We start from the raw sequence: 23,701 nt of genomic DNA on the forward strand, positions 1-23,701 counted from the left end.
CATGAAAGAATGATTTCCATGCCTTCAAGAAGCCATTTTGTTGCTGTTGTTGTTTACTAAATTTAACTGAGTGTCCTTCGCTCCTCTATACCAAAATACAAAGAAATGTTCATGTCTAATATGGTGAAAAGAAGCCCTGGTGGCATAGTGGTTAAAGCAATCAACTGCTAATGGCTGTTCAAAACCAGCAGTAGCTCCATGGGAGAAATATGTGGCCATCTGCTTCTGTAGAAATTTACGGCCCCAGAAACCCTATAGGGTAGTTATGAGTTGGAAATGACTCGACAGCAGTGGGTTTTTTTGTTTGTTTGTTTTTGTTTGTCTGTTTGTCTGTTTGTTTAGAATGGTTAAGGCAGTTATTCTAGGACTGGGAGCCAAACAGAACAGGCTAAGTTGGTTGCAAATGTCTAAGAGATTTTTACAGAAGAAAGCTCTGTATGCATATTGACCCAGTCTTATTTTATCCTCTTCAAGAGGCTGGCCTTTTCTCATTTCAAATAACTGTCACCTGAGCAACTGAATCAGCAGCCAGGATAAAACAAGGTTTATAATCCAGCCTATTCACCCTGGTCCGTGAACATTTCCCCTGAGAAGCACATTGCTAACTGGAGTATCAACCCACCCACCATACAGGTAGAGGAAAGGAGTAGAGCTGAGTGATTCTGACACTCACATCTGGTCTCCCCCTCCCCAAAGATAATTTGTATATCTCAACACAGTACTATTTAGTCGGAAAGCCGGCTGTCTTCCTTTCTGAAAGATCACCCTGCAGGAGCCTTAGCAAGGGCAGTCTCAATTAAGTCAGGCAGCTCTATCTGCCAGTACAAGTTCCATAAACATTTAAAAACATAGAAAGCATCATGGAACGTGGGGCGTTCTGGAATGTGGCAGAAATCTTGAATTCAGGCAGCAGAGGTCAAAAGCAACTTTTGTAGGCTAATGTGGTGTAATATTTTCTACTCTTCCACCATTGATTCATTCAATAATAAAAGTCAACATCTACTGCTTATTTTGTACAAGGATTGCTCTAAACACCTTACATATTATAACTCAATTCTCACAACAATCCTATTAGTATACCTATCTCACAAGTGAAGAAGCTGAAGTACAGAGAGGTTACAGAATTTGCCTAGGTCACACAACCAGTTTGGATCCAAAGTTCCTACTCTTAGACTTTATGGTACATAATCTCTCTATTTAATAAATATTAAGTATCTCCTATTAGCCAGGCACTGTATGTAATACTGGGCATATACAAATGAATGAGACAGAGGTCCTGCCCTTGGAAGCTTACATTCTGGTTGGAGGGGCAGCAATATATAAACATACAAATACTGTTCCTGTGAAGAGTCCTATGAGAGAGATAAGCAGAGGTGTTATGGAACCACATAGGAGAGCCACTAATTTTGATCAGGGGCATCAAGGATTTCTTCCTTAAGGAGGCGATACTCAACCACCTTCTAAGACCAACACTGAAATTTAACCAAAATGAAAGTTCTGATATCCTGGGTTTGAGTTTAGACTATAAAACTTATTGAAAGCATCAGACCATAATTTACACGGTCTTAACTATGGGATAACTTGTGACTCTGTCAACAAGGGCCAATGGAGAAGAAGAAGACATAAGTGGGTGGACTGGAGCTACAGAGACTGCCTTGACTACAGGTCTATGCCCCATAGTGATAGCAGACTGCTTGGTAAACAGAGTTTCAAGGGCACAGGGAAATTCTGATGTAGTCAAGCAGGTTTTAACAACCAAAGAAGCAACAGAAGTTCAGGTAAGATATGAAAATATACATGTTCTGAACAAGCAAATTCTAAGCTATTGGACCCCAATCAATAGCTTGGGGTATGTGGAACAGAGCTCAATTATGCAGAAGAGAGAGCTACAGAGAGCTTAGAAAAGTTTCATGGCCCTGTAAAAATAGGATGGTGTTAATGGAAGAGGTACAATTTCCATGATTTACTGGGGTATTACATGGGGGAACTAAGATGCAAGCCCAGTCACACAGATTGGGCCAACACTTTGAGGAGCAGAAGAAGGTTTTAACCCAATGGGCGCAAAGGTATTTGTTTACTCCAGATATTCCAGAGCCAAGCTCCAAAAGATAAATATTGGTACCAGCTACCGAGCTGAGGTTGTTGCCTTGGCCAGGATTGGTTGAGGTCTGGACAGGGAAATCAAATGTAGAATCAGGTTGATTTAAACAAGTTTTGTAGCCAACTTCATGAGGAGATAAGAGTATAGAATTTTGAAAGAAACAAACTTGAATTTGAATCCTGTCTTGCTACTTATCAGCTATATATCTTTGAGCATGTGCCTTAACTTCTAATCTTCAATGCCCTTATAAATAAGGTAAAAATGTACCTATAGCTGTAAGAATATATCGGTGATTATGAAAGTGACAAATACAATTCTTGGCACATAGTAGGTTCTCCATAAATGGTACTCTCACTCCCTTACAGATCCCAAATGAATATTTTTCAGTCATAATATTCTGGATTCTCACTACTGATAATATGTCTGCTTTACTGGTCTCAGGGACTCATGCTTCAAAGCATTTTTTATATATTAATAACTGTCTAGTTAGTAAATTTCTATCCCTTTACTTCACAAGTAAAAATCGTGGCAGAGAAATAATAAAGATTAGAGCAGAAATAAATGAAACAGAACAGAAAAACAATAAAAAGAATCAACAAGACCAAAAGCTGGTTCTTTGAAAAGATCAACAAAATCGACAAACCACTGGCCAAACTGAGAAAAGAAAAACAGGAGAGGAAGCAAATAGCCCAACTAAGAAATGAGATGGGAGACATTACAACGCACACAACTGAAATAAAAGGGATCATAACGGAATGCTATGAAAAACCATACTCCAACAAATTTGAGAATATGGAGGACAAATTTCTAGAAACACACTACCTATCTAAACTAACACAAACTGAGAAAGGAAATCTGAACACACCCATAACAAAAGAAGAAATTGAAAAGGTAATTTAAAAAAAAAAAAACTCCCAACAACAACAAAAAAGCACCGACCCAGACAGCTTCACTGGAGAATACTACCAAACATTCAGAGAAGACCTCACACCAAAACTCCTCAAACTATTTCAGAGCGTAGAAAAGAAAGGAATACTCCCAAATGCATTATATGAAGCCAGCATATCCGTGATACCAAAGCCAGGCAAAGACATCACAAAAAAAGAAAATCATACACCAGTATCTCTAACGAATATAAACGGCAAAAATTTGAGCCAATAAAATTCAGCATCATATCAAAAAAATGATATACCATGACCAATGGGGATTCATACGAGGTATGTGAAGATTGTTTAATACTGGAAAATCAACCAATGTAATTCACTACATAAAAAGAACAAAAGAAGAGAATCACATGATCATCTCAATCGATGCAGAAAAAGCATTTGATAAAGTTCAACACCCATTCATGATAAAAGCTCTCAATAAAATAGAAACAGAAGGAAAATTCCTCAACACAATAAAGGGTACACACAAAACCAACAGCCCACATCATTCTCAGCAGAGTGACGCTAAAAGCATCTCCCCTGAGAACAGGAGTTTAAGACAAAGATGCCCTTTATCACCACTCCTATTTAACATTGCGCTGGAAGCCCTAGCTAGAGCAATAAGGTAAGAAAAAGTAATAAAAGGCATAAAAATTGGAAAGGAAGAATTAAAACTATCCCTATTCGCAGATGATAAGATCCTATGCACAGAGAACCCCAAATATTCCACATGAAAACTCTGGAACTAATAGAAACATTCAGCAGAGTAGCAGGATACAAGATCCACACACAAAAATCAGTTAGATTCCTACACACCAACAAAGAGAACTTTGAAAAGGGAATCAGGAAAACAATGCCATTTATAATAGTCCCTAAAAAGAAAAAATACTTAGGAATAAATCTAACCAGGGACATAAAAGACTATTGCAAGAAACCAAAAGAGACCTACCAGTTAAACGCGCTGCCATCAAGTCAATTCTGACTCAAAATGACCCTATAGGACAGAACAGAACTGGCCCATAAGGTTTCCAAGGAGTGGTTGGTGGATTCGAACTGTGAACTTTTTAGTTAGCAGCCACAACTCTAAAACACTGCACCACCAGGGCTCCAAAAGAGACCTACATAAATGGAAAAACATACCATGACCATGGATAGGACAGCTCAACATTGTGAAAATGTCACTTCTACCCAAAGCAATCTGAAGATATAATCCAATCCCGATCCAAATACTAACAGCATTCTTTAATGAGATGGAAAAACTAATCACCAACTTTATATGGAAAGAGGCCCCAGATAAGTAAAGCATTATGGAAAAGAAAGAACAAAGTAGGCTTCACACTACCTAATCTAAGAACCTACAATAAAGCCACAGTAGTCAAAATAGCCTGGTACTGGTACACCAACTGGTATAAGAACAGACACATAGACCAATGCAACAAAATCGAGAACCCAGATGTAAATCCATCCACCTAAGGTCAGCTATTCTTTGACAAAGGACCAAAGTCCATTAAATAGGGAAAAGACAGTCTTTGTAACAAATGGTGCTGGAAAAACTAGATGTCCACCTGTAAAAAAATGGAACAGGACCCATACCTCATACTACACACAGAAAAACTAATTCAAAATGGATCAAAGTCATAAACATAAAAACTAAAACAATAAAGGTCATGGAAGAAAAAAATAGGACAACACTAGGAGCCCTAATACATGGCAATAAATACAATACAAACCATAATTAACAATGCACAAACACTGGAGGAGAAACCAGATAACTGGGAGTTCCTAAAAATTAAACACTTACGCTCATTAAAAGACTTCATCAAAAGAGTAAAGAGAATCTACAGACTGGGAAAATAATTTTGGCTACAACATATCCGACAAGGGTCTAATCTCTAAAACCTATAGAACACTCCACCACCTCAGTAACAAACACACAAATAATCCAATTCAAAAATGGGCAAAGGATATGAACAGACACTTCATCAGAGAAGACATTCAGGCAGCTAACAGACACATAAGGAAATTCTCACGATCATCAGCCATTAGAGATATGCAAATTAAGCCTACAATGAGATAACATCTCACCTCAGCATTACTGGCACTAGACAAAAACAAAATAACAAATGTTGGAGAGGTTTTGGGGAGCTTGGAGCACTTATGTACTGTTGGTGGAAATGGAAAATGGTACAACCACTCTGAAAAATGATATGGTACCTCCTTAAAAAGTTAGAAATAGAAATACCATATGATCCAGCAATCCCACTCCTAGGAATACATCCTAGAGAAATAAGAGCTGTAAACACAAATAGACATAAGTATACCCATGTTCACTGCAGCATTATTCACAATAGCAAAAAGATGGAAACAACCAAAGTGCCCATCAACAGATGAATGGATAAACAAATTACAGTCCATACACACAATTAAATACTACGAAATGATAAAGAACAATGATGAATCTGTGACATCTCCCAACATGGATGAATCTGGAAGGCATTATGCTGAGTGAAATAAGTCAATCACGAAAGTACAAATATTGTATGAGACCATTATTATAAAAAACCAAGAAAAGGTTTACACACAGAAAAAAAAACAATCTTTGATGGTTACAAGGGAAGGGAGGGGTAGGAAGAGGATTAAAAAAAAAAAAAAAAAAACCTAGTGCCGTCAAGTCAATTCCAACTCATAGCTACCCTATGGTAGACAAGTATTAACTTTGGTGAAGTGAAAGACAACGCACAGTATAGGGGAAGTCAGCACAACTGGACCAAGGTAAAGTTATAGAAGCTTCCTAGATACATCCAAACACCTTAAGGGACTGAGTTCTGGGGCTGAGGGGTGGGGACCATAGTCACGGGGGTCATCTAGGTCAATTGGGATGACATAGTTCATACAGAAGATGTTCTACATCTTGCTTTGGCAAGTAGCATCTGGGGTCTTGAAAGTCTGCGAGTGGCCATCTAAGATACAGCCATTGGTACCATCACGTTCGGAACAAAGGATAATGAAGAAAACAAAAAACAAAAGGAAAATATTAGTCCAGAGGATTAATGGACCACATGAATCGAGGCCTCCAGTGGCCTGAGTCCAGAAGAAATACATGGTGCCCAGCTACCACCACTGACTGCTCTGACAAGGATCACAATAGAGAGACCTGGACAGAGCTGGAGAAAAACGTAGAACAAAATTCTAACTCACAAAAATCAGCAGACTTACTGGTCTGACAGAGACCAGAGAAACTCCAGAGTATGGCCCCTGGATACCCTTTTAACTCAGTACTGAAGTCACTCCTAAGGTTCACCCTTCAGCCAAAGGTTAGAGAGGCCCATGAAACAAACAATAATGCATGTAGCTCAACCATGTATCTGAGACCAAATGGGCACACCAGCCCAGGGGCAAGGGCAAGAAGACAGAGGGGGACAGGAGAGCTGGACGAATGGAAATGGGGAACCCAAGGTTGAGAAGGGGAGAGTGTTGACACATCGCAGGGTTGGCAACAAATGTGACAAAATAATATGTGTGTTAATTGTTATAATGAGAAACTAATTTGCTCTGTAAACCTTCACCTAAAGCACAATAATAAAGCAAAAAAATTCTTGGAAGAAAATACAGAGGCAATGCTTTCAAACAAAAAGAAAATATGGCCTTGGTAACAGAAATGATGCCAGAGATGACATGATAGAATTTTGCAAGACCAACGACTTCTTCATTGCAAATACCTTTTTTTCAACAACATAAGTGGCAAACTGTACACATGGACCTCACCGGATACAAAAGACAGGAATCAACTACATCTGTGGAAAGAGATGATGGAAAGGCCCAGTATCATCAATCAGAACTAGGCCAGGGGCCGACTTCGGAAGAAACCATCAATTGCTCATATGCAAGTTCAAGTTGAAACTGAAGAATATTAAAACAAGTCCACGAAAGCCAAAATATGATCTTAACTATATCCCACCCGAACTCAGAGACCATCTCAAGAATAGATTTGACACATTGAACACTAATGACCAAAGACCACACGAATTGTGGGAAGGACATCATACATGAAGAAAGCAAAAGGTCATTAAGAGACAGGGAAGAAAGAAAAGACCAAAATGGATGTCAGAAGATACTCTGGAAGTTGCTCTTAAACATAGAGTAGCAAAAGCAAAAGCAAGAAATGATGAAGTAAAAGAACTGAATGGAAGATTTCAAAAGGGTGGCTTGAGAAAACAAAGTAAAGTATTATCATGAAATGTGCAAAGACCTCGAGTTAGAAAACCAAAAGGGAAGAACATGCTCTGCATTTCTCAAGCTGAAAGAACTGAAGGAAAAATTCAAGCCTCGAGTTGCAATTCTGAAAGATTCTGTGGGCAAAATATTGAATGACACAGGAAGCATTAAAAGCAGATGGAAGAAATACATAGTCACTGTACCAAAAGAACTGGTCAATTTTCAACCATTTAAAGAGGTAGCATATGATCAAGAACTGATGGCACTGAAGGAAGAGGTCCAAGCTGCACTGAAGGCACTGGTGAAAAACAAGGCTCTGGGAATTGATGGAATACCTATTAAGATGTTTCAACAAAAGGATGCAGAACTGGAGGTGCTCACCTGTCTCTGCCAAGAAATTTGGAAGACAGCTACCTGGCCAACCAACTGGAAGAGATCCATATTTGTGTCCATTACAAAGGTGATCCAACAGAACGCGGAATTCAGAAATTATTGAACAATATTATTAATATCACACATAAATAAGATTGTGCTGAAGATCATTCAAAAATGGTTGCAGCAGTATATCTACAAGGAACTGCCAGAAATTCAAGCTAAATTCAGGAGAGGATGTGGAATGAGGGATATCACTGCTGATGTCAGATGGCTATTGGGTGAAAGCAGAGAATACCAGAAAGATGTTTACCCGTGTTTTATTGAATATGCAAAGGCATTCAATTTTGTGGATCATAACAAATGATAGATAACATTGCAAAGAATGGGAATTCCAGAACACTTAATTGTGCTCATGAGGGACCTATACATAGACCAAAACCAAGAGGCGGTCATTTAAACAGAGCAAGGGAATACTTTCTGGTTTAAAATCAAGAAAGGTGTGTGTCAGGGTTGCATCCTTTCACCGTACTTATTCAATCTGTATGGTTAGCAAATAATCCAAGAAACTGGATTATATGGAGAAGAATGGGGCATCAGGATTGGTGGAGGATTCATTAACGACCTGCAATATGCAGATGACACAGCCTTGCTTGCTGAAAGTGAAAACGACTTGAAACGGTTACTGAGGAAGATCAAAGACTACAGCTTTCAGTATGGATTAAAAATCCTTACAACTGAACCTATAACAACATCATGATGAATGAAGAAAATACTGAAGTTGTGAAGGATTTCATTTTACCAGGATCCACAGTCAATGCCCATGGAAGCAGCAGTGAAGAAATCGAAGACATATTGAATTGAGCAAATGTGCTGCAAAAGACCTCTTTTAAGTGTTAAAAAGCAAAGATGTCACTTTGAGGACTAAGGTGTGCCTGACCCAAGCCACAATATTTTCAGTTGCTGCATATGCATATGAAAGCTGGACAATGAATAAGGAAGACCAAAGAAGAATTGATATCTTCGAATCATGGTCTTGGCAAAGAATATTGACTATACTACCATGGACAGCCATAAGAATGAGTAGGTCTGTTTTGGAAGCAATATAGACAGAATGCTCCTTGGAAGCAAGGATGGTGAGATTTCGCCTCATGTACTTTGACATGTTATCAGGAGGGACCAGTCCCTGGAACTAGTCCCTGGAGAAGGACATCATGCTTGGTAATGTAGAGGGTCAGCGAAAAAGAGGAAGACCCTCAACGAGATGGACTGACACAGTGGCTGCAACAATGCGCTCAAACATAGCAAGAATTGTGAGAATGGCACAGGACCTGGCAGTGTTTCATTCTGTTGTACACAGGGTTGCTATGAGTCGGAACCCACTTGATGGAACCCAAAGTAAAACAATAACACACATGAGGAACATGCTTCCTAGTTCAATCCAGTATATGAGAGCAAATGGGCAATGCCTGCCCAAAAGCAAAAAGATGAGAAGGCCGGAAAACTGGAGGAATGAACATGGAGAACCCAGGGTGGAAAGGGAAAGGGGGAGAGTGCTGACACATTGCAGGTATTGCAACTAATGTCACAGAACAATTTGTATATGAACTTTTGAATGAAAAACTAATTTGTACTGTATACTTTCACCTAAAAGACAATAAAATTAAAAAATAATAAATAAAATGAAATCCAGATGTATTAAAAAAAATTGTGGCACAGAGAAAAAGAGTCCTTCAGAATCACAAAGAAGAACCTTAGCTCTCTCGTAAAACCACAGCCTTTAATTTCAGCAAAGAGCAGCCTTTTCAGGGTTTAATAAAATGCACATCCACTGCTTGTCCAAATTGCTATCCAATTTCTTTTTTAAAAATTCTCCCTCTTCCTGTCTTTCAGATGCATATGATTTAATCTGTAAGGCATGTATGATGAACACATTACTATTTCCTCCTCCAAGAATGTGATGTTACAGTGTGGGGCCCATTCCTAAACCGGATAGAGAGGAAGAGGTCATTTGTCCAGTCTCCAGGCAGGCAATTCACTAGTTTAATTCCACACAGAGAACATCTCTGTTCCACAGCCACAGAGAACATTATTATCTTGGCAGTCCTCTCACACATGTGAGGAACTGAACACAGATAGGTCCGGTTTGTGGTAGATGACGTGGTGAAAATTCAATCAGCAATACTAAAGATAAAATGTCACCACCACTTAATGCTATTCAATGGTGAATCAAATGAATCACCTTTGTACCCAGAGATGGCAACATATTGGCTGATGTTACAATTTAGAGACACAACATACTACCATGAAATCTTGAACATGATTACTCAATCAATCATCAGGTATTTATGAGTGTTTCAACCTATGTCCAGCAGTGTGCCATTGCTTTGGGGGTTATAAGTGAAGTAGAATTAAAACTGATGGATATGGTCTCATGGACAAACAGTCTAGTTGGTGAGAGAGAAATCCCATCATGAAAAAGTGAACAACTCCAAATAATCGCTATTGAGTATTGACTAGCACAGTGTAGACAGAGCAGAGAGAGACCAGCATGGGCTAGAATGGCTTTGAAGCGTTCTAGATCATCCTTCACATGTCTGGCAGAGTAGCATTTCTAAAAAACAAATCTGACAATGTCACTACCGCTGCCTAACACCCTTCACTGACTCCCCTATGCCCACAAAATAATTTCTTAATTTCTGAGTGAGGCACATAAGGTTCTTCACTGTTTGGTGCCTCTCAGCTTCAACTCTTGTCATTCTTTTTCTGCAACAGACTCTATAAACTGCATCGTTCTTTCTAACACTTGTCTTTACATTCTTCCAGGAATGTTTACTCTGGCTCTCCTACTAAAAGTCCATTTGCTGGGAATAATTTCTACTTTTTCTTTAAGAATGAACTCAACCATTACCTCACTGGGAAACTTTCTTTCCCTGACACCCACATCTACAAAAGTGTACACATACCCATGCTGGATTACACTCCAGGCTCCAGGCTTTCAAAATACCTTGTGGACATATTTATTAAATTACTTAACTTATCACATAGTTTTGCAACTATCGATAAATTTACTTAACTCTGCTCCCCCATCCCTTGTCCACTTTTTTAAATTGACTTTAACCAAAAACTAGTTGCAACTGAGTTAACTCTAACTCATGGTGACTCCATGTGTCAACTTATTTACATATAATAAAATGCATCCATTTCATATAGTTGGATGAGTTTTGACAACACGTAACCACCATGACGGTCAAGAAATAGAATGTTTTTATCACCACCAAAACATGACCAATCCCCCCACTGGTCCCTCACCCATTTTAAAAAATAAAAGACATTGAGATTTTATAAAGACTTTTATTTTTCACATTTAACCCTTGCACAGAAATGTCTTTTTTTTCCCCCCTACTACCTAAAGACATTATTTTTACTTAAAAATTAAATATTTGAGCTTTGCCACCAGAACACTGGTGTTGGTGAAAACTATCGCGAAGTCTAAGCCAAAATGGAAAAGGAAAAGACTCATATCAGCATTGTCATCACTGGACACATAGATTCAGGCAAGTCCACCACTACTGGTCACCTGTCTACAAATGTGGTGGGATCAAAAAAAGAACCACCAAAAAATTTGAGAAGGAAGCTGCTGTGATGGGAAAGGGCTCCATTAAGTATGCAGTGGTCTTGGATAAACTAAAAGCTGAACATGAGCGAGGCATCACCACTGATATCTCCCTGTGGAAATTTAAGGCCAGCAAGTATTACTTGACCATCATTGATGCCCGGGACACAGAGACTTTATCAAAAACATGATTACAGGAACATCACAGGCTAACTGTGCTGTCCTGGTTGTTGCTGCTGGCATTGGTGAATTTGAAACTGGTATCTCCAAGAATGGGCAGACCCATGAGCATAACCTTCTGGCTTCTGGGTGTGAAACAACTAATTGTTGGTATTAACGCAATGGATTCCATTGAGCCACCCTACAGCCAGAGCAGTATGAGGAAATTGTTAAGGAAGTCAGCACCTATATTAAGAAAATTGGCTACAACTCTGACACAGTAGTGTTTGTGCCAATTTCTGGCTGGAATGATGACAACATGCTGGAGCCAAGTGCCAACAAGCATTTGTTCAAGAGATGGACAGTCACCTGTAAGGATGGCAATGCCAGTGGGACCACACCGCCTGAAGCTTTGGATTGCATCCTTTCTCCAACTCGTCCAAAAGACAAGCCCCTCTGTCTGCCTCTCCAGGATGTCTACAAAATTGGTGATGGCACTGTCCCTGTGGGCAGAGTAGAGACTGGTGTTCTCAAACCAGGCATGGTGGTCACCTTTCCTCCAGTCAATATCACTGCTGAAGTAAAGTCTATTGAAATTCATGATGAAGCTTTGAGCAAGACTCTGCCTGGGGAAAATGTGGGCTTCAACGTCAAGAACATCTCTGTCAAAGATGTTAGTCAGACAGCGTGGCTGGTGACAGCAAAATGACCCACCAATGGAAGCAGCTGGCTTCACTACTCAGGTGAGGATCCCAAACCATCCAGGCTAATCGGTGGTGGCTATGGACCTGTGCTGGATTGTCACACAGATCACATTGCTTGCAAGTTTGCTCAGCTCAAAGAGAAGACTGATTGGCCTTCTGGTCAGAAGCTGGGAGAAAAAAAAAAAAAAAAAAAACCATTGCTGTCAAGTCGATTCTGACTCATAATGACCCTATAGGACAGAGTAGAACTGCCCCATACCCAGTGCCATTGAGTCGATTCCGACTCATAGTGATCCTATAGGACAGAGTGGAACTTCCTCATAGAGTTTCCAAGCCCCACAGAGTTTCCAAAAGAAGCTGGGAGATGGCCCGAAATTCTTGAAGTCTGGTGACGTGGTTCCTGGCTAGTTTACGTGTATTGAGAGCTACTCTATCCTTCTCTGGGTCGTTTTGCTGTTCAGGATATGAGAAAGACAGTTGCTGTGGGTATCATCAAGACAGTGGACAAAACAGCTGCAGGAGCTGGCAAGGCCACCAAGTCTGCTCAGAAAGCTAAGAGGGATAAATGAATATTATGCATAATACCTGCCACCCCAGTCTTAATCAGTGGTGGAAGAACAGTCTCAGAACTGCTTGTCTCAACTGGCCATTTAAATTTAATAGTAAAAGACTGGTTAATAATAACAAGGCATCATAAAACGTTCAGAAGAAAAGGAATGTTTTGTGGACCATTTGTTTCTCCTGTGTGGCAGTTTTAAGTTATAAGTTTTTAAAACCAGTACTTTTTAAATGAAAACAACTTGACCAAAAATCTGTCACAGAATTTTGAGACCCATTAAAACAAAGTTTAATAAGAAACCTGTGTCTTCTTTTGGTCAGTAGAGAAACTTTCTAATTCCGGTGTTTTCTCTGCTGAAACTATTTCAGGGTTAACTGAAATACTTCATGCAGCAATTGGGTGGTTTTTTCACCTATGTCTAAAAGGGGAGGGTTCTTTAAGGGCTTAGTGGAAAAGCTATGGGAGTAGGGTTGGTCACAGCACTCAATATTGGTTAGGACAGAAAAGCAAAAAGTAACTTCTAATGTTTATATATAAGCTGCCTTGCAAGAAAGCTCAATTCTGTAGTAAAGGCCGTGTTGCATATACAATTTAGTTTTGTATAGTATAATTGAGTGGGTTTGTTATAATTTCATCCATTTCCCACTTTTTGAAATGTGCTTTCTCACATTTACAAATAATGCAGTAGTTAGAATCTAAACTGAACTTTAACTTGTACTGAGGAGTACACTTATTCTAAGATAATTGTGTCTAGGTTCTAGGAGAAATAAAAGATACTGGAAAAAAATTAAATATGTGTATTTTTAGAGTATATTTAGAATAGCTACAATTGATCACTACATTGAAGATGAAAATATTTTAATTTCAAATACATTTCACAGCCTCATTTGTGCCTGTATTAAACTTTTAAATGATTTTAAGAAGGCAGTTAAGTAAACTCAATATGGTCAAAACGCTAAAGATTCAGCATTATCTAGATGACACTTTGTGACCGAGTGAAATAATTTTAAAAGATCATTTTAAGAAAATGTTTAAATTTTAAAATCACACTTTTAAATAACTCATGGGAGAGTGTAGGACTCATATTTCCAGCAGAATGGTGAACTGAATACCCTAATTGACTCTCCCACTAAAACAAATAAAAAAATGCTTGCTAAAATAGAGCTAAAAAATCTTTTGCAACATTGTTAAGTGGGTAAGAAATTAAGACCCTTAAAAGCCAAAACCTAGATGGATGCAGAGCCCACAAAAATAAGCACTGAAGCTGGCTTCTATTAGCTTTTGCCAAACTAGGTAACCTTCAGCTTTGCGGTTGTTGTTGTTATGGTTAATTAATTGCTCACCAAAATTCAATTTGTGTTCCCCTGTGCATACTACTGAGTCATCACTAACCAGCCAAAGATCATATTTCCCTACCCCACCTCCTTCACATCCATGTGGAGCAATATGACTAGTTCTCAGTAGTAAGCTGATAAAATAAACGTCACTTCTGTTACAAGAGGGTTAAAAAGTGGATGTGTCATCTTCGTACTCTCTTTTCCTAGTTGCTAATTGGGATCAAAAGATTCCAAGGCCCCAGAGAATGCTGAAGCTGCAGAAAGGAAGTAGCCCAGGTCCCTAAATCACCAGATGGAGGAAGCTGCACTCTCACCAGAAACATTCAAAGAATGCATAGTAGGCAAAAGAAATTATTATGTACTGCTGGTAAAAGTGGAAATCGGTACAAACACTTTGGAAACACTTTGGAAACAGCCTATAAAACAGAACATGCAGATATCCAATTCAACGATTACCCTGAGAGGTACTAACCTGGGGAAACTCTTGCACATGGGCACCAATAAAATATGTCTGAGTATGTTCTTAGTAGTACTGCTCAAAATCGCAAAAACACGGTAAATAACTCAAATGTCCATCAACAGAATAATGAATAAATAAATCATGGTATAATCATGTGATTCCATTTATATGAAGTATCTAGAACAGGTAAAGCCATAGAGACAGGAAGCAGATTACCAATTGCCAGGGGCTGGGAGGAGAAGGGAATGGAGAGTAAGTGCTTACTGGGTACAGGGTTTTCTTTTGGGGTGGTGAAAATGTTTTGGAACTGGGTAGAGGTGGTGGGTGCACAACACTATAAAGGTACTATATGCCACTGAATTGTTTGCTTTAAAATGGTTAATATTACGTCATATGAATTTTACCTCAATAAAAACATTTTTTTTAATCTTACAGCAAATATCATACTTAGGTGTAAAACACTAGAAACAAGATATTTACTGAATATCATAAAGATGTTGATACTTCCCAAATTAATCAACAAATTTATTGCAATCCCAATCAAATTCCCAACTGGCTTTTGATTTTTTTTTAATTTTTTAAAAAATTTATATGGAAAATCTAAATTCCAAAAGCAGCCAAGACAATTTTGAAGAGCAACAAGTCAGAGGAGGGATCTGCCCTATCAGATATTTGGTTTATTTTAAAGCAATCATTGTTGAGGAGGTATCACACCAACAGAGACAGTGTGGAAACGTGATACATGAGAGGCGGCATGACAAACTAAAGGAGAAATGACAGACGTTCGAAAATGGTACTAGTAAAATTGATTATATGAAGAAACTAAAATCATATCTCTACTTTAGACCATAAAATATGTTTCAAGTAAGTAAAAGCATGCCTTGAAAACTTTTAAGAAAAAAAATTGGAGACTATCTTTACCATCTTGGGGTCAGGAACAATTTCTTAAAGCAGAAAAAGCACAAACTACAAGGGAAAAAGATTGAAGAATTTTACTATATTAAATTTTAAAACTTCACACTGGGAAATTATGGTTTCAATACATAAAATCAATAAAAGGATTAAAAACCCACTGCCGTCAAGTCGATTCTGACTCAAAGCAACCCTACAAGACAGGGCAGAATGTGTCCACTGGGTTTCCAAGGCTGTCATCAGACTACCATCTTTCTTCTGCAGGGTGGCTGGTGGGTTCAAACCAAGGACCTTTCAGTTAGCAGCCAAGAACTTAACAGCTGCACCACCAGGGCTCAATAAAGGGATTTGTAAACAATGTATTAGTTTGCACAAATCAATAAGGAAAAAGAAAATGAGCCAATGGAAAAAATAGGCAAAGAACATGAACAGATAATTCACAGAAGAGGAAACTACATAGCCAAAAACCATGTAAAACAGGTGCTCAACTTCACTAGGATTCAGGGAAATTCACTTTAAAACAACGAGGTCCTATTTCAAAACAATCAGATTAGCCAATATTTAAAGGTCTAACAATACTAATAACTGGTGAGGATATACAGCAGGGAAAACTCTCATATACCCCTACTAGGGGTATACACTGATGTCCATTTCGGAGACCAACCTAGTAATATTTAGTAAAATTAAGTTGTTCATAATTTCCAACTCAGCACTCTACTTCTAAATGCCTCAAAAAAAAAAAAAAAACCAAACCCATTGCCGACAAGTCGATTGCCGACTTATGGCAACCCTACAGGATAGAGTAGAACTGCCCGCATAGAGTTTCTAGGTGCCTATGCTAGAAAAAATTAACACATGTTCACAATAAAAAATGTATTACACTGCCCACTGTATAGGAGAAAAATGCAAATAAAAGCTAATGAAGGAGAGAATGGATAAACTTGGTTTCACTAATTAATAGAATATAAACAGCAGTTAAAATGAATACACGAGAACTACATACATCAACATAGAAAACAGATAAAATAAAAACAAAATGTTAAGTGATAAAAACAAGCTGTAATTTGGAAGTGGAGAATGGTGATGGTTGCACAACCTGATGAATACAATTAATGTCACTAAATTGTACATCTGAACAATGTTGAAATGGTAATGCTTTGTTACATATCCAGTGAAATCTGTGAGAGCTGGAACTCGACAGGACTGCCTTGTTTTTCAGGTCTCTCCAGTTTTCCACCATTGACAGGGTGCAATCTAACCATTTTTCTATCACTCTATTGTGGAAAATATTTGAGTTTTCCTTCTCTGACAGGTTTCTGCCTTACACAGTGTCATGGATTGAATTATGTCCCCCCAAAATATGTGTCAACTTGGTTAGGCCATGATTTCCAGTTATCGTGTGGTTGTCCTCCATTTTGTGATTTTCCCATGTGTTATAAATCATAATCTCTGTTGGTGGTTAAAGAGGATTAGGGTGAGAGATAACACCCTTGCTCAGGTCGCATCCCTGATCCAGTGTAAAGGGAGTTTCCCTGGGGTGTGACCCACACCATGCTTTATTTTACAAGAGATAAAAGGAAAGGGAAGCAAGCAGAGTTGGAGACCTCATACCACCCAGAAAGAATCACTGGGAGCAGAGCGCGTCCTTTGGACCTGGGGTTCCTGCGCGGAGAAGTTCCTAGTCCAGGGGAAGACTGAAGAGAAGGACCTTCCTCCAGAGCTGACAGAGAGAAAGCCTTCCCCTGGAGCTCACACGCTGAATTTGGACCTCTAGCCTATTAGATTGTGAGAAAATAAATTTCTCTGTTAAAGGCCATCCACCGGTGGTATTTCTGTTACAGCAGCGCTAGATGACTAAGACACACAGGATCCTCCTTTTGAAGGTTTACTGTATACAGTCATGCCTCAGTATCTGAGGGGGATGGTTCCAGGACCCCCACGGATACCAATATCCTTGGACGCTCAAGTCCATTATTAAAAGTCACACAGTATTTGCATATAACCTCCTTACACCCTCCTGTATACTTTAACTCATCTCTAGGTTATTTATAATACCTAAAAAAAAAAAAATTTTTTTTTTTTTTTTAATACCATGTAAATGGTATGTAAATAGTTGTTTCCTCACAACTGAAGACTTGCTCTGGAAGGTAGCCTTTTTCTTCTATGAGTTTCTTGAGCTCTTCTGGGAACACCGATGCTGCTGATTTGCCCTTGATCTTGAACTTCCCAAGGCTGCACCGCTTTACATAGCTAGTCAGCCATCTTTTACCACCCTGAAATTCCTTCCTCTTGCTATCCTCAACCCCCTTACACTTAGCTTTTGAGAGACTGCTTTTTTTCCACAGAGCCATTTTTTCACAGAAGCAAAGGGTGCACACAACTCAAGTAGCCAATGAACAAGAGGTGAGGGAAAAATGCTCACACAACCAGAGCTGGAAAGAGACTGAGGATCTGTGAGATGGAGGGAGGCTACAGCAGGGTATGCCTACACATCACTTCATTTGTGTGGATTCAGCAGGGTGCCTGGCAAGTGGCAAATTCAAGTTTTGCTTTTTGGAACCTTTTTTTCCAAATATTTTCCATCTGTGGTTGGTTGAATCCGCAGATGTGGAACCAGCATATACGGACGGCCGACTGTATTCACCATAATAAAAAAAGTAAGCTATAGTATATATACAGTATAAAACTTGTGTAAAATTTAAAATATGAAATTCAATACTATATATTAGATACATGTACCTAGTACAAACATAGAAATATGCATAAGGATGATAAGCACTAAATTCAGGATAGTGATTATTTTGGGGGAAGGAGAGAGGGGAATGGAATTAGGTGGCCGGTTGCAAATTTAAGGAAGCACTTATTCTCAAGTTTGTGCAAGTGCAGGGCACAAACCTAGGAGTGAGTGCCTCCTTAAGTTTTGTACCCTCAGCACCTCAGTTGGCTCACCCTAGCCTTGACTCTGTTAAATGGGATGCACAGAAACTTCAACTGCGGAGATTTATTCTTTAAGAAAAAAAAAAAAAAAAATCTGTTGAGCAAGCATCCCTACAGAGAGGGTCTATATTTGCTTCTCCTGGATTTCACATGTATGACTAATTGCTATATTATTTTCTTGGATTGAAATTGTCATAACATGTGAATATTAGAGATTTGGATTCCAAATACAAGTGTAGTGAGGACTTGGTATAACAATTTCTCATGGGAAAGTCCTTTTCTCTTTACAGTATAACCAAGACAGACACATGTGACTAAGCTTAGCAGTAAGTTTCTCTCCCATAGCTTTGCATCTTTAGCAGAGATACATGAGGACAAGGGGGAGTGGGGTGGTGAACCGATTTGGAGTATATGCCAAGGGCAGCACCCTGAGCAGTTCCTGCAGACTTGGGTTCTGTCCTATTTCCAAGTCTAGTTCTCCAGCTTTCCCAACAATTCTGTGAACCTCCCAAAACCAGAATCGGTTTCTGCTGCTTGCAACCAAAACACCCTGATACACTTGTCTCGTTGTTAAATAATGAATTTATATAATTTCACTTGCTCTGATTCTACTTTTAAGAGGAAACTTTCTCACCACGATTTAATTTCCCATTTAGATTTGTCTACAGAGAGTGCATACTAGACCTTCTAAATATTTCAGGATGTGAAACCGTTACACTTCTCTCAATTAATGGATTACAATGCTGAATCAGGTTTCAGTGGAGCTGCCAGACTAAGCCAGAGTAGGAAGAAAGGCCTGGCAATCTACTTCAGAAAATCAGCCAGCAAAGCCCTATGCATCACAACAGTTTGATCCACAGCCAGTCATGAGGATGGTGCAGGACTAGGCATCATTTTGTTCCACTGTGCACAGGGTCACCATGAATCAGGGGCCACGCTGATGGACGCTAACAACAATAACATTTTCTTTTTATACATCAGCCTCATAAACTTAATTAATGTGAATTTTCCCGAAGAAAGATGAATATGCTGCTAGATTTGTGAAAAAATGAAATTTCTAGGCTTGAAAACTGAGAGCCAAATCCTGGACAATCACCCATGATAATGGTAGAGCCTCTCAGGAAATAGTTGCTATTCTTTCTGGAAGTCAAAACACCATTGAGTAAGTGGTCTGTGTTTTCCCAATTATGTTTCTATCCACATTATCCACATCAGTTGTTTTAAAATCCTTGCTTTTGTACCTCTCTCTAAGGTACTCTTTTCCACATATTAAAGCCTCTAGTTTTCATTTCCTTTTCACAGCAGGTAAAATAGGTATATCTCAAGCTTAGTCAGGAGTCAGGTCTTTCTAGTAAAAATAAAAGGCATAATTTACAATTTCCAAACCAAAAAAACCCATTGCCATCAAGTCAATTCCAACTCACAATGACCCTATAGGAGGGAGTAGAACTGCTCCATAGCGTTTCCAAGGAGCGCCTGGTGGATTCAAACTGCCGACCTTTTGGTTAGTAGCTGAACCCTTAACCACTACGCCACCAGGGTTTCCTTGAGGGAATAAAAGCGTACATCTCTCTCTGTCTCTTACCTCTCTGTCTATGCCCTCCTTTAGCCCTCTCTCCCTCTCAATCACACACACACATATACATACTAACATTTCCTATAAGTCAAAATGGATTTGAACAATAGACTTTGAGAAAAGAGTCACAAAAGGGCAGCCTGGAGAGAAGGCAGGCTGAAGGATACTCAACAGCTATGCATTGATGACACATGAGACTAAAGTACTGATTGTATATGTATGAGCCTCCTCATTTTTTAAAGCTCTGGCTGTCAGTTCTACCTCCTTTGACTGAATCACTGTGGAGTTAGTTATCAATGTCTAAGGAATGCACCACTGACTGACTGTTCCCTACTTATGGCTGTGTCCATGGCCACTGAATAAAGACTTGCCCAGCTGATCTTTGGTCCTAGCTACACTAAGAATTATAGTCTGAGCAAATCCGCCAATACGCCAACTATGTCATGTAGAGTTGCCTTACCTCCTCTGTCTTTAAAACTTCCCATATTCGAGCATGATCTTCTACCAGCCAGTGTCCAGTGCTGTCTACCTTGGTGGGAAGTTTGAACTTAGACACCACTTGACTAGGCTCTCCCACAGTTTTCTCCTCCATCTTGAAAGAGCCAGGCAGGAGGCATCACGGATCTGTGTGGAAGAATAAAGTGTGAGCCAGATTAAAACATTAAGTAACATAAAAAGGAATATGAAAGCAATTATCATGTTTGATTTGTGGATAATGAGACCATTGAAAGCAGGATCGCAGTAGGTTTTATGGCCCCTTTTTATTTTTTTTTTATATTCTAAATATTCATTATTGGTATTTTAATGCAGTCTTCTGGAGGAAAGGATGCATTTTGATAACAGAAGCAGTGATATAGCTTTTAAAGCAAAACAAAAAGCATCATCCACCTGTTACATCTGCTCGTCACTTTGTTCTCGCTCCCAGAGGAGGAGAGAGAGATGGGAGGACATAAGGCACACCTGAGTGATGGTTTCATGTTTCCGTGCCATGTGATGGATGTGGAAGAAGCACTGGTTATGACGTCAGGAGAAGGTCATTTACTTACTCTTCAAACATCTACTGGGCACTGTTGATACCAGGCTCCACGCAGGTATCATGCAACCAACGACTTGGTAGTATGGTTCTTAATCTCAGGAAGCTTAGAGTCTCACAGTAGAAAAGATTGTAAGCAAGTAATTACATTATAGTTTATTACAATATAGTGTGCTAAATGTCAAAAAAATCATGTCTCCAAATTGCAATGGAAGCACAGAGGAAGATTTCCTTTGACATTTATTGGCTGTAGTACTTTCCAGTTTCATCAGCAATTGCTGTGAAGATAACATTAAAAATTCGATACTAATTTTGTAGTGTCTACTTCCTTGACATCTTTCTCATTCCATCTGCCATGACTTGTTCAGAACCTCATCACATCTTGCCTGGGTCAGCACCATATTCTCCTAAGAGGTCCCCTCAAATTTATCCTTCTCGGGATAAAATCTGATAATGATGCTCTGCCTACTTAAAAACTTTCCTAGCAATTAAAACCCAAACTCTTTAACATGGCACCTAAAGCCCTTTGTGTCTGGCTTCTTCCACATCCTTTCTCTCACCTTGTCTGCTGCTGCCCCCTCAGCCATTCTGTTTCAGCCATTTGATAACAACAGACTAGTTTACATGGAAATGTCTGCAAATAGCAGTTTTTATGCTCACATACTCCACTGCCCAAATCAATGTAAATAAAAATATATTACTGGACATTTTGATCGAAAGATTCCATAGAAGAATCTTTGCTCAAAAGGGGTAAAATGCAGAATAAAATTTCAAATTCTCATGGAATCCAGATTTCTGGAGGTAACTCGAAAAATTACATAGGAACATTAAGGGGCAGTGAGTTTATTTAATGCAGGAGAAACAACTCTGAAAAGGAGGGTGAGAATGGTTGCATGACTTGAAGAATGTAATCAAGTCACTGAAATGTACATGTAGAAATTTGAATTGGTATAGGTTTTTGCTGTGTATATTCTCAACAACAACAAATCAAATAAAAATTTTTTTTTTTTTTAAGTAAAAGGAAATTGGGATTGATAAGAGGGGCAGAGGTGACAAGTCAGAGGATTTGGGAAAACAAATCTGCAGAGGAGGTACTTCTTTGCCTTAGGGCTTCAGAACTGCATCTGTCAACCCCAGAGAGCAAGTCCACCTGCTTGCAGAGAGCAGTGATGAGGAAACTGCTAACCAAAACTGTGAAGGACAGTACTTGGCAACATGAAGCACTTAATACACTCACATTGGGAACCAGGAAGCAGAACCTTTACAATTAATGAACAAAGTTCTTCTGAGTGCACAGGCTAATAAATGATGCTGACCTACACATGCAGGAAATAAAGAAGAGTCATGTGGAGCTTTCAGTCCTGAAAAAGTAAATTAAAATAAACAGGCAAAATGGAAACAGGCCAGCTTAGTGGAAAAGGAAATTCCATTGTTGTTATTGGAGATAATACTGTAAACAACAAATAATAAATCAAAACAAAGTGGGAAAACGACATGAAATTGTTTTGGCTCTATCCTTTGTATATCATGGAAAAGCAACCGGATAAAATAGACAAACTAGGAAATCTCAAGGCAAACAATGGGACATCTGCAAGTGTGATATGTCCTAGTGGCCCCACTGCTCTCTCTCTACTGTCTGCCCACAGCTGCTTTCTTGTCTCTTCGGCGTGGGCGAAAACTGGCAAATTCTCTGTGTTGGAAACTGAATTCAACTGTATACTGACTTCCCACAGATTGTTCCTCACCCTGTTTGGAAGGAAGATGCAATTCCCAGTCTTAAACCATTCTAAAGCACTCAGGAACTAAGGAGGGGTGCAGAGAGGCAGCCAGCTCTTAGGAGGCTCTTCAAGCATTTTGAGATCCTCCATCCTATCTGAGACTTAAGCAGTTTTTTACCCATCCTCAGTACAACTCCTCTTTCATGAAAAAATGACCATATATACAATATATATTAACCTCCTGTTTCATACCAGCCACTATGCTAGGTATTTTCCACATTCTTTACTCCACACAATAACCCTGCACAGTAGATTATCACCATGTTACAGCTATGTAAAGTGAGATTCAGAGTGGTCAAGTAACTTTACTATACCACTAGAAAGTTGCAGATTTCCAAAATTCATGCTCTTTCCCCTAGGGTAGTCCAGAAGACCTTTAGCCACCTCCCTCCATCATTGGTGGGTATGAGACCTCCCTCTAGTGCCCCTTCTCCGTGGATAGAAGCTAGAGTATCTGTCTCTTAGCTAAATGACATGAGTATCCCTTTGAGAGATAATTACATCTGATATATGATGCAGAGTAGATAAGTAAGGGTGACAACAAATATAAGGAAGGAAAACAAAATGGGAAAATAGATCATTCCTTTTCCTTTTTACTCCATCTCAACTTCTGACTGAGGCAGGCTTTATGGGCATGCAACCTGCGCAGTCACACAGGCCCCATGCTCAGAAGGACCCTGTGCTTGCCTTAATGCTCTCCTATCACTCTCTTAATACTTTTTAACAAGGAGGGCCACAATTTCATTTTTCACTGATCCCCAGAAATTTATACAGCTGGTCCTACTACTGATCCATTTTTTCCTCTTTAAATCTAAAGTTCTACTACACTTTTTTTCACTGTAAGCTTTCACCTAAAGCACAATAAAATTTTTAAAAAGATCATTCTAATCAAAATTTGGAAACCCTGGTGGCATAGTGGTTAAGTGCTATGGCTGCCAACCAAAAGGTCAGCAGTTCAAATTTACCAGGCGCTCCTTGGAAACTCTACACGGCAGTTCTACTCTGTCCTATAGGGC

General features: G+C 39.2%; 1 protein-coding gene and 1 pseudogene across 1 annotated transcript in view; one reads left to right on the top strand and one right to left on the bottom strand.

Moving 5' to 3' along the window:
* Positions 1–23,275, bottom strand: part of RGL1 (ral guanine nucleotide dissociation stimulator like 1) — a 209,696-nt gene extending 186,421 nt beyond the window's left edge. Inside the window, exon 1 of the mRNA XM_023549193.2 lies at positions 20,335–23,275. Coding sequence (XP_023404961.1) covers positions 20,335–20,466 — 132 coding nt within the window. The 5' untranslated portion in view covers positions 20,467–23,275. The remainder of the gene's footprint in view (positions 1–20,334) is intronic.
* On the top strand, positions 10,959–13,343 carry LOC104845989 (elongation factor 1-alpha 1-like; annotated as a pseudogene).
* Positions 23,276–23,701: the final 426 nt, after the last annotated feature.

This window comes from Loxodonta africana, chromosome 25, assembly GCF_030014295.1.
Source record: "Loxodonta africana isolate mLoxAfr1 chromosome 25, mLoxAfr1.hap2, whole genome shotgun sequence".
In the NCBI taxonomy this organism is placed as follows: domain Eukaryota; kingdom Metazoa; phylum Chordata; class Mammalia; order Proboscidea; family Elephantidae; genus Loxodonta; species Loxodonta africana.